Raw genomic sequence first — 27,844 nt, forward strand, 5'->3', positions numbered from 1 at the left:
CTTGTTGATGAATTGCCGAGTAGAGTAACTTCATACCGTCCTGGAGCGTGAGGGTCCGGTGGACAGCGCGACGTAGTTAGAAACCACAGTATAGACGCTCCATATGAGGGTACTGTGGAATCAGGAACCTTTTTTTGACGACTCGTACTTGTTGATGGTTTGCCGAGTAGGGTAATCAAATCTTGGTGCGACGTTTTCTACTTGTTGATGAATTGCCGAGTAGAGGACTAGCACTAAGTCGGAGTAGTCGGTTTTAGCCCGAAATCCTCCAGTAGTTATAAGTCATAGTATTAAGTGAGTCGTTGCAAGTGAGTGATGTACGCGCAAGTGCACGAATTGTTAATTCATTTTTTTGTTAAATAAATACCGGTTATAATTGTTAATAAAAATTTATTCATTTCAGTAGACCTTCCTCCACTCTCTCTCCCTGTAGATTATAAGCTCAGCTCTGGTTATCTGGTTCCAGGAACCGCATTGAAAATCCTGGTGGCACCCTGACTTAATTTAGAATCATTTTTATTTGTTGTGTCTCATTTTATTTAAAATTAATAAGGGGCCGAATGAACGGGAAATAAACCACCCGTTACAATGAGGTGAAAAGAAATTCATTCAAAAACTTAAAAATAGTTATGAAGTAATTGCTTTTAAATAATCATTAATTGAAATTAATTCTGAAAAACGGGTTTCGTAATTTTATCTAATGAAAAAACTACTCACCTCTGATGGATTTGAATTTAGTACCTCATGGTTGACAGTCTTCTACGCTACTTACTGGCCTAAGTCATGTTCATACAAGGTCTATGATTATTCCACTCATATGAATTTACTGTAGGAATCCATACCTTCTATGTGGATTTCCCGTGTAGAAATCTATGAACCCACAGGTTCTTATGTGGATTCCTATATAAATTCATATTTCCTATGTGGATTTTTCATATAAGAAGCTCTGTATCCACAGGTTCCTATGTAGATTCCTATAGGAATCCATGCTTTCTATGTAGGTTCCCATGGGTTTCTATACGAATCCATACTTTACTATGTGGATTCCCATATAAACTTGTAACAGGGTAAAATTACCCTTAATCGATAAGTCACCGGATATCGATAATTATTCGACATAGCACTGGCGCGTCTCGATCTTCGGGCCTAAAGGGAGAATAGGAGGGGGTGAGTTTGGGTTAAAATAGGTGAGCCGTGCAGTGGAAAAGGGAGAAGTAGTGTGACCGCCAGACTGAGTGCCATGGAAATCAAGAAGGACCGATCCCCAGAGTAGTGACGAGACGAAGGAAGCCAACTACAACTAGGACTTCATCCTCAACGAGTGAGTTAGATTATCGTTTTGTTCGTCAAGGTATCAATTATTACTCTGTGGGAAAGAAGTGGACCGCAGTTTACCGAATACCCAGTTACTTCTCCTATTTAATTATTATGGATCGTTTAATCGACGATTATTAATAAATTAATAGTGGAACATTTGCTAGTTTTGGATTTAGTGATTTTCATGGGGGTTTATACCCGAAGATCACTCAATTGACCTTGCGGGGAAATTTTAATAACTAAAAATTTTCAATCAATTAATTAACATCTGAAAATTCGTTAAATTTATTTTTATAATAATTAACTTAGTAAAATTGATTAACTTTTGTCATTTAGAAAAATCGACAAATTTTTATCCGTGGAATTTTGGTCAAGCGTCAGTTTTTGTGTCGCAGTAAATTCCAATATCCATGGTCAAGCAAAACTTAGCTAGCGAATGTTCTAGCAATAAAAAATTGAATATTTCGACTTGTGTTGAATTTTTTATAATGGATAAAACTAGTAGGAAATTATTGATAATATTTTATATTAAGAATTAATTATTAAGAATTAATTATTGAAAATAATATATATAGGAAAATTATCGAAATTATTTTATATTGTAAAATTATTTTATAATTATAAATTTAGTAATTTTGGGGATTAAGTCCGTGAATTAATTAAATTAATTTTTATTCCAAATTGATAATTATCGGCGTGGACATTAAGTCCAAGAAATCAGCTATTGGGTCAAAATTGTCACCGTAAAAATTTAGTCAGAATTAGTTAATTAACTTGTGTTAATAATTTTGAACGTGAGTGTAAAAGTTATATTGTGATTTATTTAATTATCAAAAGTTAATTCAAGGTATTAAGACCTTTTGTTTTAAATAAGTATTGTTATATTGTTAAGACCATGACTATAAGTTACTGAGGAATTTTAATCCATCTAATATTTTAATGGAATTAAAATTAACAATTGGAATTGAGAATTATAATAGTTATTTGGAAATTGATTGTAAATTGATAAATTGTCGTTTTATTAATTACTAATGATTGAATAATTTAATTTAAATTATTTAACTAAACATTATTACATTCGATTTTGTTAAAATAAAATTTATAAAGTAAAAATTAATTAAAGTCAGTCAGTAGTGTTAGTGTGAGACAAGTGTGGGTTATGAGAGTGTGCTGCAGAACATCTAGGTCTATGTTTCGTCGCTGGGCTGTTACTCCTGTGAGCCGAGTCAACGAGCCCGGTATATGATTCGTCTCTGTGCGGGTGATTATAGGTTTAGAAATCGGGTAGACGCCGAAAGGGGCTCGTCGAGAATAAGATATTGTTAAGTGTGCTTAGTGTGTGAGTGAATGAATTTTGTTAATTAATTGTAAGTCAAACACTGTTGTTTTTTTTTTATTGTTAATAAATATCGATATATTGTTAATTAATTATTTATTATTCAACAGCACCTTCCTCCACTCTCTCTATCCTAAGATTAAGATTTCTCAGTTCTGGACCGGTTCCAGGAACCGTGATTAAAAATCCTGGTGGCGCCCTGATAATTATATTGTTGTTAGTTTTATTTAATTATTTATAAAATTGATTAGGGGCCAACCTGAGCAGGTAAAACTGTTACAAACTCATGTGGATTTTTTTGATAGGGTACTAGATTAACGTAAACTGAAAAATCAATGTTTTGTGTATAAATTTTACTCAATTTTAAATTGACACGATATTCGTAATAGTATCTGGCAAGCAAAAATTTGTAAGTTATATTTATTAGCATGGAATGTACCACCATTCGGAGAACCTGATAATTTGAATACCGCGGTGCATTTCAAGGATTATAATGAAGTTGCCAAGCGTATCAATATTGATCTAGATGAAGAAGTTTCTAATGTTAGTATTGTAAAACTTATTAATTATGACACAGGTGAGTATAAAATTATACAGAAAGTTATTTTGATCCCAAAAGCGTTCTTATTCGAAGACAAAATATTTTTGAAAAAATGTCATTCTATTTGATTTGTTTAAGGCAAATGCATTAATAAAATGTAATTAAATGAACAGGCAGTCAATTTTCGAATTAAGAAAATAAATCAACTGACACGAAAAAAAATTGAAAGAATTTTTACTATCTTCCTATTGTAATTTTTATTAAATGAAATCGTACCAGTGGACTATACTTCTTATTTACTAATTTTTACGATCTACTATTGTAAATTTTATAGCAATGAACAAGACTAACAAGAGAGATGTGGAAAGCTGATTTTATTTTTTCAAATTGATCAGTATAGCTATTTAAAAGTTATTCCAAAAAATGTCGGAGTTCCCATACAAAGTTGCCATTAATGGAAACAATCCCAACCATCGGCCGATATCTGGCAGCCAACGATTGGCCAGTTATAGGGATATGTCAACGGGCCATACTTGGTTAAACGCTGGTCGCCGTCTATTGCGAACATTAATGTTTTGCAATTAATATCCATTTATCGCCCAAAGTCTGGCTGTTCTTGGCCAATTTGTTATTTTATAATAACACAAATTTGGGTTTTCGGAGATGCATTACGCGAAGTATAATATTTAAAAAATTAAAAAAGATATTATAATGTTTATTTAAGATTATTATTGATCCAAATAGAAGTTATATATAAACTTATATAAATAAATAAAAAAAATATATAAACTTTTATACAAGATTATCGTAGATCTAAACAAAAATAATGAGTAAATAAAACAAGACAATAAAAATTTTAAATGTGATTTTGAAGTTTGACTTGAGAAAAGGATGGCATAATTTTTGAAACAAACATATAACTATTGGAAGGATCAACTATTCCTTATTAGAAAAAGAGGTTTAAAAAGATTAAAATTGTTTGAAAAAATTGAAAAAGATTTGATTTTTACTACTACATAGATATACACTTTACATTGAGGTAATCTTTTTGAATCTCTTTTTCTAATAAGGGATTAGCCTAAATAGGTTTGGTGCAAATTAAATTTAGAATATAAAAAAATAATCGTCTTCAGACATTTAAAAACTTTATACAAAAATCGACAAAATTGAGTACTAATAAATTTCATAATCTGTAAATGCAGTAATAAAATATATTTCAATCATTCAAATAGCCAAGTAGAATTTTTCAGTTAGATTCCAGCATGCAGCGCAGCCGGTAATGATCGAGACTTTTACGCAGACGAACCAGGTTCGATTCCCACTTCCACTTAACCTTGAAAATTTTTTCAGAATATCCGACTAGGATCGACGCTTCTGTGCTACATCTTCTACTACTTGACTTCATAATGCCAATACGATTATAGAAATAAAAAATTCTACGGCATATCGGCTAAATTTTTAATTTTTTTTTTTTTTTTTTTATTTTAACATACTCAGCCGATGATCAGCCATTAACGGCCCGATAACTTTTTTTACAATCGGCCGATAATCAACTGCCGTTAATGGGCCGTTGTTATCATTTGGACATTCAGCCGTCCGTGGGCCATTAAAAGTCGCCAATGATCGGCCGTCAATCAGTATCCTTTGCCCGTCGATGGGCCATCCGAGGGCCGGTTTTCGAACTTTGTATGGGTTATGTTAAAAAAACACTTGTTTCCAAACATTTCGTCGACGATATCTCGCGAACCCAGAAACCGATTTTCACTTTCTTGGCAGCTATCGACGCGGTTTTTTGAGCTCTAATAAGGATTTCATTACTTAAAAAATGATTCGGAAAGAAATATCGAAGTCATGTCAAAAAATCACTTTTTTCAGTTTTCTTTCGTTCACGATATTTCCCGGACGAATCAATTGATTTCGACCTGATTATCAGTGATCAACGTGGTTTTTTTAAGCTTAAGGGCAGATAAATTGTTAAAATTGATCGATAAAGTCGTTTAAAATTTATTCCAAAAAAACCACTTTCAAAAAAATTTTTTTTCTAGTTTTTTTTTTGAGATTTCTCAAATTTCTCGAAATCTATTGGATTGAATAGGTTCAAATTCACAGGAAATCTAAGTTTGAGGGAACTCTTTAGAATGCCATTTGGTAGGTTCCGATCGGTTCAGTCGTTTTAAAAGTTATAAGAAGTTTACACACACACACACACACACACACACACACACACACACACACACACACACACACACACAAACGTCGAGATCTGATGAAAATTTAATTTTTTCAAAACGGGGTGAAAACAATAACTTTTTGATTTTTGAAAATCTTTGATTTTCTTAGCGGGAATTAAAAACGGTTTTTTGAACATTTTCCCAGTAGCCAGGCTTTCTTAGCAAAATGTTGACTATAAGTAATTTCGGTACAGTTGGTGTTAAGTTTTCGACAAGTTTCCTTCAAGTCATACTCAGTACAAAATTATACACAATATAAAAGAAAGATGTACAGTATATTATCTAAAATCTGCGGCCGGAATTGGAATAAAAATTATGAGTAAGTCTCAACCTACAAAACGTTACTGTAAACTTGGCCTAAAAATTAACTAGAACGTTATGATGAACTTCTCTGCAAGACTTTATATTTAATAACTTCATAGTAAATTATATCTATCTTACCACACCTATTGATTATAAAATACTTGTTAAATAATTCGATACAAAAGATAGATTCAATTTATAGTATATATCATGAAATGAAACTAACTTTGTTATAAATAATTTTAATTTAATTATCAATTTAGAGCAAAATGCCTATCTATGAGAAAATACAGAATTAAAAAAGGCCATTCGGCAGCCGAAATGGAAGTAGATTTCATTTATTTAAATTTTTATATTTTAATGAATTAAATTTATTTTCATTACAATTATTATAACAATTATGTTACATAGTTGTTATTTATTTATTCAATTTAAATGCCAAAGCATTTGGAAAAATGAAGCAGTATAGAAATTGAAGCTTATTAAACAAGCTTTCAAATGCAATTTACAGAAATCCGATAGGATGTCGCTTTCCATTGTTATTATATGGAAATAAGGTAAAAGCGAAAATTTTTTGCGATTTTTGAAAATTTTTGAATTGCTCTCATTTTTAAACTAATCGACAGATTTGGCTCATCTTAGAACTTAACCTCGGAAATCGTCCTAAGAATAAGTATGTTACGTTTTATTGAGATCCGTATAGAATTACGGGAGTTAGAGAAGAGACGCTGCCGATAATATCGTATATATATATATATATATATATATATATATATATATATATATATATATATATATATATATATATATATATATATATATATATATATAAATACCTACATATATAAACTTTTGAACCATATGCATTTTCTGAATCCGCTTGACGAGCTGAGTCGAAATATAGCAAAATTTTTCAAAAGTTCCGTTATGAGGACCAATGCAATAGTTAGATTTCTATGAAATCTACTAAAAATGAACTCTACTCGTCATTTTTAGTTATTTTAAATCTATAATTATTAGTTAAATTGTTATTTTTATTATTATGTTTATTTATTATTATTATTACCCGTAAAAAAATATTCTGATCAAGCTCGATATGAGCCATATAAAAATTTTTGAAATATCCATATTTGGCTCGATATGATCTGATGACTCTCCGTCTTTGTTGATCCTACAATATTTATCAAAAAGTTTTCAGTGTTAAAATTTGTCACATCGATAATTTCTCATGGCTAAAATTTCTCAACTCAAAAATTTCTTAAATTTTACTTGAAAATAGTAAAACTTGAACTCACGAAATTATTTTGTGCCCATTCAACAAGATTTGAATGTGTATTTACCCGCCAATAGGCCAACACAAACGCGCGTAATCATGTTGCGTCCATTCAACAATATTTGAATGTGTATTGACGCCCCCCACCCCCACCAGGGCTCCAGCCTGGACCCCGCTGTTAATTCTCTATTATTAATGAATAGAAAGAATATTAAATAAGAAAAATAAAATAGCTGCGATTTTCATTGTTTTTCTTTAAATGGGGGGCTTCGCTTTCCAACCCCCACTGAGAGTCGGCCCCGGACACCGCTGTTAATTTTTCATTATTAAATGGCTCACTACCCCCGAAACTTGAAATGACTCACTACCCATTCATAATTAGAATATAGCAATGAGTCATTAAATTTAAAGCTATAAGATGAATCATGACATAATAAATTTTGACAATGAGAAATTTTCTACTTAAGAAATTTTCAATTTGGAAAGATTCCTACCTGATCAATTTTACTGGATCAATTATGTCATGAGAAATTGTTACTTGAAAGAAAAAAGGGATAGGCGTCGATCTGATGTCTCCATATTTAATTTTTTATACGGCCTATATAATTATATATAAATCTATTGTACTGATAAATCAATACAAATACAAATCTATGTAATTTTTTTACTCAGGTGGGTATTTTGTTATTACTATAAAATGTTCTCTTTTTTTTTCCATCTGATTCTGTTACTCCAACGATTAACAATCTTATAATAGATAGTATTTCGTGGATGATATAATAAGAACTAAACAAAATCTGGAAAAAAGTTGGCCCTAAAGGCCTCGGCTCTTAATATAAAAAATGTGGAAAACGGTTGACCCTAAAGGCCATCCCTGCAACTTCCCGCTAAGTTCAGTTACTACGCGTTTGCAATTTTGCCGTTTTTGCAATGTTTTTGAGCTCTTCGAGTTCAAAAATTTATTGTCATATTTTCAGCTCTCCAAACAAAAAATAAGCTGATTGATACTTTTGAGCTCTTAGAGCCCAAAAGTCTAATGAAAGTTAGATGAAAAACGATTTTTTTCATTTTCAAAGTGCTATAACTTTTAATGTGGTAAACCGATTTTCACGCGGTTTGCAGCAATCGATACAGTTTTTTAAGTATTATAAACAATATGTTAACATAAATTGATCAGATGTGAAATTTTAGAGTTTTTTGTTAACAAATTCCATATTTTCGATTTTTTCGATTTCCTTTGTTCACGATATCTCCCGAACGAATGAACCAATTTTCACGCGGTTGGCGGTGGTCGACAAGAACAAAATGTTTTTTAATTTCCGAAAATTAAATACAATCGTATCGGTTACTTGGATTTTTTAATATTTTGATTTTATTTTTTTTATAAAGAAAAAAAAAATTTTTTTTTCTTAAAAGTCTTATGAACGTGGACTTGGCGCGATTTTTCGCAGTGAAACTGTTTTTGTTTGGATTCTATTTATTGTAATTGGAGCGCTAATAATTGAGTTTTTGGTCTTGAGATATAAGATAACCGTTCAATATAATAATTTTGTAGTGTAAATAACTTAGAGCCCCGTTGACAGATTTAGTTAAGATTATTATTCGAGTTGTTAAGATTTGTTTATTTATTTGTTTTATTTTATAAAAGTAACAGTCTGTAACATGACTATAGCGTTCAAGTTCACTCCGAATTTCGTTTAAGTTTAGGTTTAAGTTTGGCTAGTTTGATAATTCCTAGCGAATAAAAATTATTTGATTACGTTTTCACTGGTTTGGTAATTCCAGTGATTAAAAATTGCCTGGCGCCCTATTGTTATTGAAACCAGAGACCGAGGATCGGAAAGATACCGAAGTATAATCCAGAAATTTATTTTAGAATCAAGATCCCGTACACCCCCCTTGAAATTTATGGTTATAAATTGGCGCCCAACGTGGGGTCTGAAATCGCGGAAAACCGCTATGATCGAATACCTGTATCGGTACAAATTGTGGTTATAATATATACATGCAAACATACGGACATCATCGCAAAAACATTAAGGAAAGCTTCCTAGGACCTTAAAACGTCAAGATCTGATGAAAACTCGATTTTCGACAAACAGGGTGAAACCAGTAACTTTCCGATTTTTGAAAATTTTCAATTTTCTCAGCAAGAAGTTAAAAAAATGAGTTTCACAAAAATTATTGGTTTTGTCAAGTTCAAAAGTTGTCTAAAGGGACCTCCAGCAGTATATAGTTCCATATACTAAACAAATAATTTCATCAAAATTTGAGCTTTTAATTTTTATTCTAGAGAGTGTGTGTGTGTGGGTATGTAAACCTCTTTGAACTTTTGAACGACTTGACCAATCCGATCGAAATGGGCAGCGATCTGAAAAGTATCATTGAAATTAAATTTCGTGAAAATTTAAATCGATTCGGTTCTCTAGATTTTGAGAAATGTCAAAAATAAAATTTTCCTCAAACGATTTCTTTGTGTAGTGTACTCGAGAGGACTAAGACTGGAACTTTCCTTAACTCTGGAAAGAGCTCTTACGTGATTGAATAAATTGGCGGCCTTGAGAAAGGCCTTTGGTTTAAATTGACGTTGAGAAGAACTGATATTGGTCGAGATGACCGTAATAGCCAAAATATGGCTAGGCGGTGACTCAAGGTTACTCGCTCTCAAAAGAGAGCTGATTGTTTAGTTCTAATAAGAATTGTTGACAGTTGAGATGGTCCGTAATTTGTTGAGAAGTCGTTGGGAATAGTCAAGCCTTGAGCGCTTGCTATTTTGAGTTTAACTGTAGAGACAAGCCTTGCGCGCTTGTTGCAGTCTTCGAAGCGATTTGAGTAAGTTCTTGAAGCTAACTCGGGCTGATGAGATGGTCCGTATCGATGAGATGGTCCGTATTTGGTAGTTGCACTCGGTAGTTGAAAATAAGTAAGCCTTGCTCGCTTGCTGAAGTCTCGCTGTTAGTCGCTGGAACTGGTGTCGATGGCACAGGAACGAATGGCCTGAGGCAATTTCAGTTTTTTTTTATTCAGTTTTAAAAGTTCTTTATTTATCGTTTCATCATAGTACAAAAAAAAATGAAGTAGTACATATTTTGTTTCTGATTTTAATTTTTCCCGTTTCGTTTTGGAACCCTTCAAATTGTTTCTAAGTTATTCATTTTGATGTTACATTCTTTTAGTTTTATATTTGTTTATATTTTGATTTGCGTGGCAAAAATTTGAAAAAAACCATTAGATAAAGTTGTTTTACTTATGTCTAACTTACAAGCTACTAATATTTACATTATGTACAAGGATATTGGCTTTATATGCTATTTGTCTTTCAGGATCAGGATATTGGGTAATTTATATTTTATTTTGAAGGGTATATCTTCTATTTTGTCATACAGTAGGTTTCTTATAATACTCAGGTGATTGATTCTTAATGTATAAAAGTTTTTTGTTTGTTCTTCTATGTCATTTGTAATTTGTTTTCTTTTAAGATTGTTAAATAGTTCTTTATTAGATGTTCGTAGTTTTGCATTACTTATCATTCTAAGTGTCTTAGTTTCTATTATTTCTATTTTGTTCATGTTTGTTTGTGATGTTCCACTCCAAACTGGCGCTGCATACAATAAGAAGGGTTTAATCATGCTCTTATATAGTATTAGTTTGTTTTTTAAGCTGAGCTTACTATTTCTACATATTAGTGGTAGGAGTATACCTTTTATTTTTATTGCTTTTTCACAGGCATATTTGATATGTTGAGCAAATATTAACTTACTATCTAATAGTATTCCTAGGTACTTAATATAGTTTTTTGGTTCGATTTTTTCATTAATAATACTGATATGTAAATCAGTTTCATTATATTTCTTTTTCTTCTTATTATTACTACTTATTTTGTAACTAAATATTATTAATTCTGTTTTACTAGCATTCACTTTTATTTTCCATTTATTAAAGTATTCTATTACTTCATTTAGTTGCTCTTGTATTAATTTTACAGCTAGCTTTTTGTTCGAGGAGGCGAGAAAAAGCGCTGTATCGTCTCCGAATAATGCGCTTTGTATCCGTTCACTACGTGGTATATTATTTATAAAATAAAGAAATAGAATTGGTCCAAGTATGGAACCCTTTGGTACCCCCGCTACTATTTTCTGTTTATGCGATGCTGTATCATTTATTATGACTCTAAAAGATCTATTGTTTAGATAATTGCTTATGAGTTTAGTTATGTATTTTGGAAAATCAAGTTTATTAAGTATACAGATCAAACCTTGATGCCAGACGGTATCAAAAGCTTTTTCTATGTCGAGTAGTATCATTGCAGTTGATTTATTTATGTTGAAATTGTTTGAAATATAAGCTGTGATTTTAACCAGTTGTTGTACAGTGCTATGTTTTTCCCTAAACCCAAATTGTTCATCTATTAGTATATTATTAAGTTTTTCATGTATTTTAATTCTGTTAAAAATTATAATTTCAAATATTTTACTTAGAGTATTCAGTAAGCTAATTGGGCGATAATTTTGTGTAAACAATTTATCTTTGCCAGGTTTTTGAAAGGCTAGAACATTTGCTGTTTTCTAATTAACTGGAAAATAAGAATTTTTGAAACAGCTATTGTATATGTAAGTTAATTGTACTATTGCCTTTTTTGGTAAATTTTTAAGTGCTATGTTTTGGATACCGTCTGGGACAGGTGCTTTACGTGGTTTAGTTTGTTTGATTGCTTTGCTTATTTCGCTAGGGGTGCTTAATTTTATTTCATTTTCATCTACCATGGAATTATTAAGTCTTCATAAGCGTTATTTGCTTTCTCCTCAGTTTCCTTGTCTCCATCATCTTCTGTAATGTGATGGATTGATTCAAAATGTTCTGCTAAGGAGTTTGCTTTGTCAGTATTTGAGAAGACTAAGCCATTACGGCCATGCTAAGTTGGTATATTGATGTCTGCTTTTCTAATAAGAGATTTAGCAGTTTGCCATAATGTATTGTTTTTAACTTTTAAATTTTCTAGTTTTGTACCCCAGGATTTGTTGTTATGCAGCCTGATTTCTTTTTTAATTTCTTTAGTAAGATTATTTTTTAATATTTCGTACATTTCTCTTCCTGTTCTTTGATATGCTCGTCTTAAACTATTTCTCTGTTTTATTAAGTTAATAATGTGGTCAGGTAAAGGTTTGAGTTGGCTTTTGTTTTGGATTTTAGGAATTGCTGTGTGTAGAGCATTGGTGATTATATTGATTAGATCTAGGACTGTATTGTCTATGTCATTTATGGTTTTTATACTACTATTTATTGTTAATTTAGTGTTAATAATTTGTCGGAATTGTGCCCAGTCTGCTTTTTTATAGTTTAATTTAGGTACTGTATTTTTTGTAAATTTTTCATTTGTTTGTAGTGCGAGAATTAATGGAAAGTGGTCAGAGTCAAGTTCATTTAGTGCTTCTATAGTATTTTTATATGGGATATTTTTAATTATTGCAAAATCTACTGTACTGGGCAGTCCTCCGTTTGTCGGGTAGAGTGTGTAAGTGTCTGGTGCTACAATTGACAAGTTATTGATGGTTATGTAGTCATAAATAATTTTACCGTTGTAGTTAGTTGATTTGCAATTCCATAGTGTATGTTTTGAGTTAAAATCACCAATTAGTATAACGGATTGACAGCTATTAAATAATTTTGTTAGTTCAAGTTTGTCTATCTTATTATTGTTTGATGGTGTTATATACACTGTGTAGATGTTTATATTATTAATTTTAATCCCTAGTGATTCTATAGTTGTAAGATTATTTTTGTTTGTTTCTTGGTAATTTAAGGTATTTTTGATGACTGCAATTAGGCCACCTCCTTCAGTATTGCCCGGTCTATCTTGGCTAATAGTTACGTACCCTGGAATATTACTAAGTTTTTTTGTCATTAATTTAGTCTCATTAATAAGCATGGCATCAATATTATGTTTGTTGATAAAATTTTTTAATTCTGTCCAATTTTCTATCAGTCCATTCGCATTCCAGTGTCCTATTTTTAGAGATTTATCAGTTTTATTCGCCATTTTCGACTGTTATACCTATTTGAGCAGCGAAATCAAAAATCGCGTCAAGTTGTGCCTGTTGTGTTTTAGGACCTTGTTTTAATCTATTGTGTAATATTTTAAGTTGCTTAAATATGTTATTAATATCACAAATTTCATTAATGGCTTTAATATCTGCAATCCAAGAATTTATCATACTAAGTTCATTATTAATATTAATATCACTATTCTTATCAGCACTAATACTAGTCTTATAATAATTATTATTAATATTTACGTTGCTTTGTAGTGGCCTGCTGTAGTTGCTATTCGCTGTTGGGTTCGAAGGTAGATGATGATGCTGTTCTGGTCCTTTTGGTTTTTTCAGTGCTGGGTAGTGTTGGTCTGTCATCATTGGAGGCGGTGTCTGATGTTATGTGGTTACTTGTGGTTTGCTTCTTACTTGTAGTTTACTCAGGTATTTGAGGTACACTTTGCATTGTCTGTAGTTCGCCGGATGTTCTTCATCGCAATTTACACATTTAGGTTTAGTTGTTTTTTCTTGTGTGCATTCACTTGTCTTGTGATCACCTGCGCATTTAACGCACTTTGGTTTTCTGTGGCAGTTCTGAGAACCATATCCAGTCTTGACAATTATAGCACTGTGTTCCTGGCCTTGAATTAACATACTTTTCTACTCTTATAATATATGCATCAATGTGCCTAATATTATATACTTTGTTAATATCTGTTTCTGGAGATACTGATAGATAATAGAATGGAAAGTCTGTCTTTTCCTGATTTTTTGTTTTCATTTCGGCAATTTGTTTTGGTTCAATACCGTAAGCCTTAATTTCAGTAGTAATTAATTTTATATCTAATCCGGGTAGGCCTTCTATGACAAACTTCTTCTCTTTGTCTTCGCGTGGAGCATATGTATGGTATGAAAATTGCCCTTGTTTCAGAAATTCAGCGATAGTGGTATGGTCTTCGAATGTCTTCGGATAAATAGTGAAGGTGTACCTTGTGTATTTCATGATAGTTCCAGGAATAATTTTTCTAATTCCTTGTGTTAATTTTAATAGTTTATCATGTTCGACGTCATCTAATTTAATAGTAAATGGTACTGATCTACGCTGTTTTATTATTTCTTGTGTTTCCATGTCCTCTTTATTATCACTTTTGTCGTCTTCTTTAGATTTCTTAGCATTTTTGTTTATATTTTATATATTTTATATATTTTACGTTTCTTCTTCTTTTCCTAATAACTTCTTGGAATTCTCTAGGATCTGCTTGTAACCCCGTAGGATTATCAACGTTCATTTTTAGAGCGGCTCACACTACTCACTTGATAGGTTATGAAAATGTTTACTGGTTCTCCTCACTGCTCGCACGATGTTAACGCTCTGAGTTCTAGCTTTCGACCAATGGCCCGAGGCCCGCTGCGCTGCTACTCATATACTGTTGCTGCGGGTAGTGGGGAAATGGTTAGTTCGAGGTGACCGTAGAGGGGACGTTTTGACCAATGAGAGAGATTTCGAAAAGTTGGAAAATTAGGTACTGGAAAAGGCGCGAACCCTGGAAAGAGCCCCTGTCAGCTAGTTGTAAATTACGGTTCGTTTTTAAAGTTTAAAACGTCCTTGGCTTGACGTGTACGATCCAAATGGTCACAAATTTTCAACACTTTGAAATAAATATACGACTCTTAATTAAACTTGAAAAAACAATGTTGATTGCCACCAGACCCGTAGAAATCGATTGATTCGTTCAGAAGTTATCGAAAATGAAAAATTAGAAAAAAGTATTTTTTTGCATAACTTCGACATTTTTTTTAAATCGTTTTTGACATTATGAAATCATTTTTAGAGCACAACAAATTACGTCGATCTCTGCCAAGAACGTAAAAATCGGTTTGTTGATTCGTGAGTTATTGCTGTCGAAAAAATTCTTACAAAGTGAATTTTTCAAATTTCTCTAAAATTTTGAGTTTGATCAGTTTTAATTCAAAAGTTCTTCATAGAATTTGAAAAACTGCGTGGAATGATGCCAACCACGTGAAAATCGATTCATACATTTAGAAGTTATTGCGATTTGAAAATTCAAAAAATCGTGTTTTATTAAAAACTTCTATCAGACTTTTCAGCTCGCAGAGCTCAAAAACGCCACAAAAGTTCAATTTAAAGTGCTTAGTTGTGAAATTAGCGCGAAGTTGCAGGGATGATGACCTCTAGGGTCAAACGTTTTCCAGATTTTATTTATATACAACCCTGGTAATATTTTTTTTGTTACCATGAAATTTACTTCCATTTCGGCCGTTTATTACAATAAAATATATTTTTTTCTTATTCACACTATTAATAATTTACATTTATTAAATTCTTTGTGCACGGAGATCATTAAATGATGGCAGTTACTATCTAGTTATGATAAAAATTTTTACCATTAACCCAATAGTAGTAAATACTATCTAGATGATTGTAGAAATCATTGAGATGGTAGCATTCACCATATTTATAATAACTGTTAAGATACTGTATGTTAACTAGAGTCAATTACTATTATCATTCTAAATGGTTATATTCATAATTTCTGATGGTAACAGTTACTATCTGGAATTATAACAGTTACCATCTGAGGTATTAAGTAGAATTTAAACATCAGCGTTTAAAAACCACGGTCAAAAACATAAATATACACTACTGGAAAAAATTAAGGGATTAAAAAAAAATTCCAAATTTTTCGGTAGTTTTCAACAGGCCGTAACTTTGAGAGAAATGGTCGTACAGGAAATAAAAAAAAAGAAAATTGTAGCTCCAAGTGTCTAGTTTTTGGATTAGAACTTCAAATTTTTGTAGCCTCCGCGGTTTCTGAGTAATCGTAGAAAAACCAGCAACAAAAAAATTCTCAAAATTTTTTTAGTTTTTTTTTTTGGTCTACGGGCGTGGAAAAAGTTTTTTAGCTTAACCACCATAAGGATCGGATACTTTGTTCATTTAGCTTTAATTTCTTTCTTTAAACACCCTGATACGTCCACTCCTCGCTGAGATATCGGTCTTCAAATGGAAAAGGATCTTTTTGTCTTTGATTATCGATATCTCAGCAACCAATGATCGCACAGAAAGTTAAAGGTGGGTTTCGAGAACTTGAATGAATTCCCTTAACGACTGTCCATTGTTTTTCGAAAAAAATTTTTTCTTTCCGTCACATGAATTTGAAAATGCAACAAAAAAGGGCTTTTAGTGGTTTTTGGAAAATCAAGCGCTGGATCGAAAATATTGAGGAAACCACTAATGTTAAGTGTGCCTTTTACAGTTCAATATGTCCACAAAAACCCTACAAAGAATCAAATTAATCCAGCCAGCCGTTTTTTTGTTTCACTTGATCGAATTTTTGAAAAAATTAAAGGATCACGTTTTTGCTCTGAAAAGCTCATAATTTTTAAAAATGAGAAAAAAATTGTTTTTTCGAGCTTTTTCCACATTTTCGTTCCAAAAAGTGCTTAAATTTTCAAAAAAAAAAAAATTCAAAAAAAAAAATTTTCAAAAAAAAAAATTTTTTCGAAAAAAATTAAAAAAAAATTTTTTTGGAAAAATTTTTTTTTAACAAGTTAAGAAAACTCAAAAACCATCGCCCAATGATTTTTATCACCTTTCAACCGCTGCATTCCTTGATTCTACTGATCTCCTTTTAATTAAATTAATAAAAAAGTTAATACCCCCAATCGAATTTCGATTTTTTCATACGCTTTTCGGAGTTTTTTTTTCTTTTCTTCTTGTGAATTCTTAGCAAATCGCTTCATTCAACAGTTTTTTCAAAACTAATCCCTCTGCGCTAAAAAAATTTTTTTAATTTTTTGGTCAAAATTGAAAATTTCTGACTTTTGATTCTTAATCATGGTTAGACGACATTTATCGGAGGTGGAAGTCGCTCGGTTAGTGACTCTTATCGACGAAGGTTACACTCAACATGCAGTTGCTATCCGGATGGGTGTAAGTCAATCTGTCGTATCTCGAGCTTATACCAGATACCAAGAAACGAATCAATATCATCGTCGCCCCGGACAAGGTCGCCATCGAGTCACTAATGCCCGCGATGATCGAACAATTGTTAGAGAAGTTCGACGACAACCTTTCGTCAATGCGAATATTGTCGCTCGAAACTTCCCCAATCGCAGACAACAGCAACAACAACAGCAACAGCGACGACGGCATCAAGTGCGAAACATTTGCTCTCGAACAATCATCAACCGTCTTCGTGAAACTGGATTACACGTACGACATCCTAATCGTGTACCCCTGTTGACAGCAAGACATCGTCGAGCTCGTTTAGCGTATGCTTACGATCATCGAAATTGGAACTTGAGGGAATGGACAAATGTTTTATTCACTGATGAGTCTCGTTTTAATCTGTATGGCAACGATCGACGTCCTCTCGTTTGGCGCCGTCGTGGAGAACGTTTTCACCAGAACTTTGTCCGTCCAGTCGTTGCCTACGGCGGTGGATCAGTTATGGTGTGGGGCGGCGTTTCACGAAATTGGAGAACACCTTTGGTAATTGTACGCGAAAATTTGACAGCTAGACGTTACATCTCACAGCCAACATTACCCGGCGCTTCTTTGAGCGGCATGACATCACATTGTTGCGACACCCAGCAATGAGTCCAGATCTCAACCCCATAGAGCACGTTTGGGACATAATGGGCCGTCGGTTGCGCAGAGAGTATCCAAATTTGCAGAACTTAGCTGCTTTGGAGCGCGCGCTTCAGCACATTTGGAATACCATTCCGCAGCGTCAAATTACCGTCTGCATAAACATGGCTGAACGTTTGAGAGCCGTTATTGAAAACAGGGGTGGTAATACCCGGTATTGAACCAACAAAAACCTTCAGAGAATGAGTTTGGAGTCATTAAATACGGTGGAACTGACGAGCCACCGGGTTTGAATTTTTTTTTTTTTTTCAATTTAAGCACTTTCTGGAACGAAAATGTGGAAAAAGCTCGAAAAAACAATTTTTTTTCTCATTTTTAAAAATTATGAGCTTTTCAGAGCAAAAAACGTGATCCGTTAATTTTTTCAAAAATTCGATCAAGTGAAACAAAAAAACGGCTGGCTGGATTAATTTGATTCTTTGTAGGGTTTTTGTGGACATATTGAACTGTAAAAGGCACACTTAACATTAGTGGTTTCCTCAATATTTTCGATCCAGCGCTTGATTTTCCAAAAACCACTAAAAGCCCTTTTTTGTTGCATTTTCAAATTCATGTGACGGAAAGAAAAAATTTTTTTTCGAAAAACCAATGGACAGTCGTTAAGGGGAATTCATTCAAGTTCTTGAAACCCACCTTTAACTTTCTGTGCGATCATTGGTTGCTGAGATATCGATAATCAAAGACAAAAAGATCCTTTTCCATTTGAAGACCGATATCTCAGCGAGGAGTGGACGTATCAGGGTGTTTAAAGAAAGAAATTAAAGCTAAATGAACAAAGTATCCGATCCTTATGGTGGTTAAGCTAAAAAAACTTTTTCCACGCCCGTAGACCAAAAAAAAAAACTAAAAAAATTTTGAGAATTTTTTTGTTGCTGGTTTTTCTACGATTACTCAGAAACCGCGGAGGCTACAAAAATTTGAAGTTCTAATCCAAAAACTAGATACTTGAAGCTACAATTTCCTTTTTTTTTATTTCCTGTACGACCATTTCTCTCAAAGTTACGGCCTGTTGAAAACTACCGAAAAATTTGGAATTTTTTTTTGATCCCTTAATTTTTTCCAGTAGTGTATATGGAAAGTAAAATAGACACATTATTCCTATAAATTTATGGGATTATCTCCTGTAATGACTATAGGAATGATAACTATGATAGTGAGAATGATACCCATAACAATAAGAAGTGATCCTAGAATTTATAAGCACGTCTCCCATAATTATGGAAATAGTTCCGATAAGAATTATGGAGTGGTAAATAAATAAAATTTTGCTTTATTAAATAATTACTTTTGTTAAATTGCATTGTACTTTCTTAACTATTGACATTTTTTAACATATAAGCTCATCCGAATATTATCCTCATCAACAGCTTTAATTTGAGTACCCACATGCATTTTGATAAATTTTATATATATATTAGGGTGTGCCAAAATTCAATTTCCGTGAAGAACCTTTTAAAATTGGAATTTTGAGTTCCGCTTTTAGCAGGAGCTGTATTCAGGCATTTCCCAAGATATTTTGAGGTGAGATGATTTATTTGATTTTCATAGAATTTTAAACAGGAGTTTAGTTTGGGTATTTCCGCTGAAATTTCAAATTTTGGCCGGAAGTGCCCAACTAAATCTCCTGTTAAAAATTCTATGAAAATCAAATAAATCATCTCACCTCAATATATATATATATATATATATATATATATATATATATATATATATATATATATATATATATATATATATATATATATATATGTAGGAATTATTGTTGTTGTATAAATGACTTTATTCACTACGTAAAAATAACTATTGATTATTTATTATAATTTAATGTGTTACAAAAGAAAAGCGTTGATTATATTTTGCGCTCTAATCTTTGCACGTGGCAATATCGGTAGTAGCTAGCTATTGACTGTCTATCATTTATGAAAATTGTCTAAATAAATAAACGACGATTACAAATGTTTCGGGTGCCGAGTGTCGGCGGAATTAACCGAATGGGTAATTTATATTGTAGGACACAGTCGCTACAGTACTTCCCTTCTTAAAAAAAATAATGACGATTATTATATATAATGAGTTTTGGTAAGTTATTTACAATGAAGAGAAAAAAATTAATAGAATAAAGAAGTACAATGATATCTCAAAAAAATTGTGAAGGAAGTACTTAAAAAATTTAGTCGTCAGTTGCAGCGTAGACAGGTTTCAGTCTCTCGATGGAAATCACCGTATTTGTGCCCTTGAGATTTACGATGAAATATTTTTCGTGTCGAGTGATGACTTCGTATGGGCCTTCATAAGGTGAAGAAAACGACGGTCCAATTTGATCATTGCGTACTAGAACGTGGGAACTTGAGTTGAGGTCTCTGAAACAGAAAACAGAACGTGTTCCATGACGCGACGTTTCGGCCGGTGCCATGTTATTAAAATGAGCTTTCAAGGCGCGGACGACAGTTTGGGCGTCCTCGTGTTTGTTCGGAGGGATTATTAATTCACCCGGTAAACGGATAGGCTCACCGTATACAAGTTCTGCTGGTGTTGTTTGAATGTCTTCTTTCCACGCCGCGCGGAGACCGAGCAGGACTGCGGGTAATGCGTCGAACCAAGTGTCGTCATGGCAAAGTAGTGCAGACTTGAGCTGACGATGAAGACATTCCACCATGCCGTTTGCCTGAGGAAGATACGCGGTTGTGCGCAGGTGTTTTATACCGAACATTTTCATCAGCGATTGAAACAATGCAGAGGTGAACTATGCTCCTCGGTCCGACGTTATTCTAACTGGTACACCGTACCGGGAAATCCAGTTGTTGATTAGGGTGTTTGCCACCGTGTCGGCGTCTCCGTCTCTTAGAGGAATGGCCTCTGGGAAACGAGTAAATCGATCGATGATCGTGAGACATTTGTTATATCCGCGAGACGCTGGTAAGATGACGAGATCTATGTGGATCTGTTCGAGTCTCTGCGTTGGAAGATCGAATCGAGCGATTGGAGATGTCACATGCTGTGTAATCTTATTACGTTGACAGTTGATGCACGCTTTGGTCCATTCTCGACAGTCTTTCTGGATAAATGGCCAGACGTAACGTTTGCTTACTAACTTCTGCGATGCTTTAGAGCCTGGATGTCTAAGAGAATGCAAGGCGTTAAAAACTTTTCTTCGAAGTGGACCTGGAATGTATGGACGCGGTTTACCTGATGAAACATCACAGTGAATCGCGGCTGGGTGGTCATCGAAGATGATACTTTGCCACTGTAGTGACGTCGTCGCGTTGTTGAGTAGATCTCGTAGTTGTAACGGGTATTTTTCCGGTTTTTTTTTATGGATTTTATTTCCGTTGTGATTCAGTAATAGGCTTTACCTACATATCTATATCCCCTAGCTCGAATGAAATCTCGCCGGAGTCCAGGATCTTTTCAGGGATAGCTTATATTACTTATAAATGACATTTAAGCCGGATTATAATTAGTACTCTATTTATTTAAGACAACAAACAACAAATATCGAAACTTAAGTTATAAAATTTACAAACTTTATGTCAAACTTTACTATATCGCACATAACCCGCACACACCGTTTGTTTTTCCGTTTTTCAGTGCCACCTGGTGGCCAAACTCTGTCTACTACCTTTACACAGTAGTATTCCTATTTTACCGACGGTTGCGCACGGCCCTACCTGCCCCTAATCCCGCCTGGGTGCTTGAAAAGCATCCCTTTCCGGCCCTACTTGCCCCTAATCCCGTCTGGGTGCTTGAAAAGCATCCCTTTCCGGCCCTACTTCCCCCTAGTCCCGTCTGGGTGATTGGAAAGCAACCCTTCCCGGCCCTACTTGCCCCTAGTCCAGTCGGGGTGCTTGGAAAGGAACTCTTTCCGGTGGCCAAATTTCCCCCAATGGACAAGTCAGCACTTACCTGGTTCCTGGTCGGAGACAAGGTACGAGTTCCTTGGGTACTTCCTGGTGAAGGGTCTTCTACCAGAAGATTATAACAACTGGGAAACTTGGTTGACTTTTCCGTCAATTAAAATTGCTTTTATTAATTCCTAGACCTCTCTCTATGAGTGAAAGATTTTGAAAATTTATCGCCACCTATCGCTCGTCGTCGAACTTCAGATTTTGCAACCATCGAATATCAAATTCGCATATCAATTTCATTAGATTACAAAAAATTTCATACAAAATCATTTCCATACAAAAAGTCGTTCGGGACTTCGAAAAAAAATAACATTTGTCAATAAATAAATTTTTATCAAAATAATTTCCTATACTAATTTTATTTCTGGGACATAGTAAAAAAATTAATTCTGCAATGAAAATAATTAATTAAATAATTATTCAGATATTTTGAATCTGTTCGTAGATTTTAATTAAATCTTTCTTTCAGGTAAAATGAATTTTTGTTCTTTAAAAGAACAAAAATTATCGCCACGCAGTTTCGCTTATATTAGCTCGTCGGTCTTTACTGCAAGCGAACGAGCGGCGAAATTCTTCGCCACCTCTCGCTGTGATGGTGAACTCAAAAACTTGCGCGTATTTTCAAATGATACTTAATCGCGGTAAAATATATTTTTCCTTAAAACTAAATAAACATTTCCAAAAATAATTCGTGATATTAAATAAACAAAATTTAGAAAAAATATATTAACAAAAAACAGAAAACATCAAATGATTAAATTGTAAAATACACTTCGGCATTAATAGTAGTGATAATAATAATAATAATAATAATAATAATAATAATAATAATAATAATAATAATAATAATAATAATAATAATAATAATAATAATAACAATAATAATAACAATGCTGCCCTGAGAGTACTGTACTACTATCTTCGTCATTGCTACGGTATTGACGTGACACCAGTGCTGCCTTATTTGCCAGGAGATATTCCCCAGGTTGTTGAGAATGACAGTTGCAAAATTTATTGGAACATGCCATTTGCAACAACCCGGCGGATAGATCACAACAAACCTGATATTGTGCTCTTCGACAAGGCCACTCGTGACATTTATGTCATTGAGTTCTCGGCCCCGGCTGAATACAACATCTCAGCCAAAGAAGAGCACAAAAGACAAATATATCAGGATCTCCTGTTTGAAATTGGCAAACTTTACCCAGGTTACCGTGTCAAGCTTGTCGTCCTGATTGTTGGCGTCCTAGGAGGGATGAAACAGTCTTTTGTATCCTCACTTGCCAAAGTTCCAGCTTGCTCATCAAAAGCTGAGTTCTTGGCAGTTAGGATGCAGAAGGCTGTTTTACTTGGTTCTCTCCGTCTCTTAAGGGAAATGACTTTGGCCTGCTGTGATCACTAACCGCCTTGTTGTGCGGAGTGGTCCAGCAGTAACGGATGGAGCTCAGGCTGGGCCCTCGGAGAATCGGACTCCGGGGATAACCCCCCTGAGCATTTAATAACAAAATAATAATAATAATAATAATAATAATAATAATAATAATAATAATAATAATAATAATAATAATAATAATAATCCGACACACGAGATGTCGGAATGTCTTTTGGGTTGGACAAGTGTGCGATCGTACACCTGGCGAAGGGTAAGTGCTCTGATACGGATGGAGATGTCGAATTAGTGGATGGGAGCGTCTTAAGAGAATTAGACGCCGGAGAGTTGTACAGATATCTAGGGATTGAAGAGCGGCGAATGCATGCCGTCTCTGAAGTCCGAGCAGCTCTTCGCAGCGAGTATGTTAGGAGACTCCGGAAGATCTGGTCATCAGAACTATCCGGCAAGAACAAAGTCTCAGCTACTAACATGCTCGCTGTCCCGGTCCTACTTTACTCTTTTGGGGTCCTGAAATGGCCTCGAAATAAGTTGAAAGATCTCGACATCAAAACCCGTAAAGTCATCAATATGAATCAGAGCATGCACCCTAACTCATCAGTCGCCAGAATGTACCTCTCCCGGAACATCGGAGGGAGAGGATTGCAGAGCTTGGAGCGGCTTCACGATCGTTTGGTTCTGGGTTTAACATACGAGGTTGCCAATTTCACAGCAGACGAGGAAGACTTCCTGATGCAATTTGTTCACAGTCATGAAAATGCGCGGAAGGGATCGTTCTTGTATAAGGCAGCAATCTACGCGGCAAATACCTTAGGTCTCGGAGAAATAAACGCTCTCATTGAACTCCCGAAAAAGGAGTTCAAGAGCGTCGTCAGGATAGCCGAGGAGAAAAAACTCCTCGGTGAACACATGGACAAGTCCATGCACAGCGTGTATTTCAAACACGTCCGTGACCATGGCTTGTCCACCCAGCTGACATTCTCTTTCTTGAAGTCAGCTGGCCTGATGTCCGAGACCGAAGGGTTTATATTTGCCTGCCAAGATGGTGTTATCAACACTCTCGAATACCGTAGCAAGGTACTCCAGGCGCAGCTTCCGGACACGTCCTGTCGGACGTGTAAACAACATCCGGAGACGCTGATGCACCTTTTGTCGGCATGTCCTGTGCTGGCAGGAGGTTCCTACATACAGCGTCACAATGCTGCCCTGCGAGTACTCTATTATCATCTCAGATATAGCTAAGGTATCGATGAATCACCAGTGCTGCCTTATCTGCCAGGAGATATTCCGCAGGTTGTTGAGAATGACAGTTCCAAAATTTATTGGAACATACCATTCGCAACAACCCGGCGGATTGACCACAAAAACCTGATATTGTGCTCTTCGACAAGGCTACTCGTGACATTTATGTCATTGAGTTTTCGGCCCCAGCCGAATACAATATCTCGGCCAAAGAAGAGCACAAACACCAGATATATCAGGATCTCCTGTTTGAAATTGGCAAACTCTACCCAGGTTACCGTGTCAAGCTCGTCGTTTTGGTTGTCGGCGTCCTTGGAGGGATGAAACAGTCTTTTGTGTCTTCACTTGCGAAGATACCGGCTTGCAGTTCAGCAGCCGTGTCTCTAGCAGTGCGGATGCAAAAGGCAGTCATTTTGGGATCCCTGCGTCTACTTAGGCAAATGAATTTGGCCTGCTGCACTCACTAACCGCCTTGTTGTGCGGAGTGGTGCAGCAGTAATGGATGGCGCTCAGGCTGGGCCCTCAGAGAGTCGGACTCCGGGGAAAACCCCCCTGAGCAAGTAATAACAAATAATAATGCCTGGGAGTCAATCCGGAAATAGTGGAATGCATTCGGCGTACAATACAAAGCAGCTCTGGCGAACGCGTTTTCACATTGGAAGTGGAAATGCATTGCACGTAATCGGAGTTGTAGAGTATAAACGGGGGGTCTTCCAAGGTGATTCCTTGAGCCATCTGCTGTTTTGCGTTTCACTGCTGCCTATATCTGTTGCTCTCCGTAAAACTCGTGGGTACTCTGCGGGGTCTCCGGGTGATCGAAACTATTCGATTATCCATCTGCTTTACATGGATGATCTGAAGCTGTATAGCGCTGATAAAGATCATCTACAAGCGGCCCTCAACATCGTAGCAGAGTACACACGAGATGTCGGAATGTCTTTTGGGTTGGACAAGTGTGCGGTCGTACATCTGGCGAGGGGTAAGTGCTCTGATACTGGTGATGATGTCGAGTTCGTGGATGGGAGCGTCTTAAGACAATTAGACGCCGGGGAGTTGTATAGATATCTAGGAATGGAAGAGCACCGCATGCATGCGGTCTCTGAAGTCCGAGTAACTCTCCAGAGCGAGCATGTTAGGAGACTCCGGAAAATTTGGTCCTCCGAACTTTCCGGCAAAAACAAAGTCTCAGCTACTAATATGCTCGCTGTCCCAGTCTTACTATACACTTTCGGTGTCCTGAAATAGGCCCGAAAGGATTTACGAGATCTCGACATCAAAAGCCGTAAGATCATCAATATGAATCGGAGCATGCACCCCAATTCATCAGTCGCCAGATTATACCTCCCCCGATCCATCGGTGGGAGAGGTTTGCAGAGTTTGGAGCGGCTTCACGACCGTTTGGTCCTGGGTTTAACACACGAAGTTGTCAATTTCACTGCAGACGAGGATGACATTCTTATGCAAATTGTAGATAAACATGAAAATGAACATAAGGGGTTATTCTTATATAAGGCAGCAATATATGCGGCAAGAACCCTTGGTCTTGGAGAAATAAACGCTCTTATGGAACTCCGAAAGGAGGAATTTAAGTGCGTCATCAGGAACGCCGAGGAAAAACTACTCCTTGGCGAACTGATGGACAAGTCCATGCACAGCGTGTTCTATAAACACGTGCGTGATCATGACTTGTCCACCCAGATGACGTTTTCCTTCTTATAGTCAGCTGGCCTGATGTCCGAGACTGAAGGGTTCATATTTGCCTGCCAAGATGGTGTCATTAACACTCTTGAGTACCGTAGCAAGGTGCTCCAGGTGCAGCTTCCGGATACTTCCTGTAGGAGGTGTAAATAACATCCGGAGACGCTTATGCACCTTTTGTCGGCATGTCCTGTGCTGGCGAGAGGTGCATATATCCAGCGTCACAATGCTGCCCTGAGAGTACTGTACTACTATCTTCGTCATTGCTACGATATTGACGTAACACCAGTGCTGCTTTATTTGCCAGGAGATATTCCCCAGGTTATTGAGAATGACAGTTGCAAAATTTATTGGAACATGCCATTTGCAACAACCCGGCGGATAGATCACAACAAACCTGATATTGTGCTCTTCGACAAGGCTACTCGTGACATTTATGTCATTGAGTTCTCGGCCCCGGCTGAATACAACATCTCAGCCAAAGAAGAGTACAAAAGACAAATATATCAGAATCTCCTGTTTGAAATTGGCAAACTTTACCCAGGTTACCGTGTCAAGCTTGTCGTCCTGATTGTTGGCGTCCTAGGAGGGATGAAACAGTCTTTTGTATCCTCACTTGCCAAAGTTCCAGCTTGTTCATCAAAAGCTGAGTTCTTGGCAGTTAGGATGCAGAAGGCTGTTATACTTGGTTCTCTCCGTCTCTTAAGGGAAATGACTTTGGCCTGCTGTGATCACTAACCGCCTTGTTACTGCGGAGTGGTCCAGCAGTAACGGATGGAGCTCAGGCTGGGCTCTCGAAGAATCGGACTCCGGGGATAACCCCCCTGAGCATTTAATAGCAAAATAATAATAATAATAAAATTAACAGCGGTCGCTGCGTTATCTCGCTCGCACTCACTCTCTATACCATCACATAGTTCAAGGTCAACTCTCTGAGCATTTACCAGCTCGTGTGTCGTAATTGGTGTCGACACGGCTTCGACGCGTGACAGGTTGTCTGCGACGATGTTTTCAGGTCCAGCAATGTGTTTAAAGTCACTTGTAAATTGACCAATGAAGTCGAGACGTCGAAATTGCCATGGAGAGGCCCTTTCCGTACGTTGCTAGAACGCATGAAGTAATGGTTTGTGATCAGTGTATATGGCAACGTGTTTGCCTTCAAAAATGTGACGGAAGTGTCGTACAGCTTCGAAGACTGCGTGAAGTTCACGGTCATACGTCGACAGTTTTTGAATTGAAGGCTGCAACATTCTACTGAAGAAAGCCAGTGGCTGCCATTTACCTCCAACTTGTTGTTGAAGAACTACTCCGATGGCTGTGTTGGAAGCATCTGAAAATATCGCCCATGGCGCGTCGATTACCGGGTGTGCGAGCAGCGTCGCTTCAGCCAGTGTTCGTTTTGCATCGTTGAAAGCTTTATGGAGCTCAGAAGTCTCTATTATCGGCGTTGAGTCTCTTACTTTTGGACCTTCCAGAAGTTTGTTTAGTGGCGCTAGGATTTGGGCGGCGTTCTTGACGAATTTTCTGTAAAAATTAATTGTGCCTAGAAAACCACGTAATGCCGAAATAGTACGAGGGAATTTAAGGTTAGAAATTGCGTCGACCTTGTCGGGCAACGGCTTGATACCTGAATCACTGACCTTGTGTCCTAAGAATGTTACCTCTTTTTGTCCAAAAACTGACTTGGCTATGTTGATGACGAGGCCGTGGTCCTCTAGTCGTCGAAACAGGATGCTTAAGTGTTCTAAGTGTTGATCGTCGTTTTCGGATGCGATTAAGAAGTCGTTGACGTACGGAAACACGAATGGTAAGTCTGCTGTGATTTCATCAACGAATCGTTGAAAAGATTGCCCTGCATTACGAAGTCCGAAAGTCATGTACATAAATTCAAACAGTCCAAATGG

General features: G+C 35.7%; 1 protein-coding gene across 10 annotated transcripts in view; it reads left to right on the plus strand.

The window, feature by feature from the left end:
* Positions 1-27,844, plus strand: part of LOC141525717 (cadherin-AgCad1-like) — a 313,469-nt gene that overhangs the window by 4,845 nt on the left and 280,780 nt on the right. For 7 of the 10 annotated variants that reach the window (XR_012478887.1, XM_074240289.1, XM_074240280.1 and 4 more), the window contains exon 2: positions 3,081-3,230. The exons of 2 other annotated variants lie outside the window; for them this stretch is intronic. Coding sequence is in view for 7 of the 8 variants with exons in the window: in XM_074240289.1 (XP_074096390.1) it covers positions 3,081-3,230 (150 nt within the window). In the remaining variant the exon portion in view is untranslated. Of the gene's footprint in view, positions 1-3,080; positions 3,231-5,725; positions 5,745-27,844 lie in introns of those variants that run through there. One more of the 10 variants, XM_074240286.1, reaches the window with a different exon arrangement.

Source organism: Cotesia typhae, unplaced genomic scaffold (assembly GCF_013202065.1).
Source record: "Cotesia typhae breed Kobodo isofemale line unplaced genomic scaffold, CoteBio_Ctyphae contig_27, whole genome shotgun sequence".
Lineage (NCBI taxonomy): Eukaryota > Metazoa > Arthropoda > Insecta > Hymenoptera > Braconidae > Cotesia > Cotesia typhae.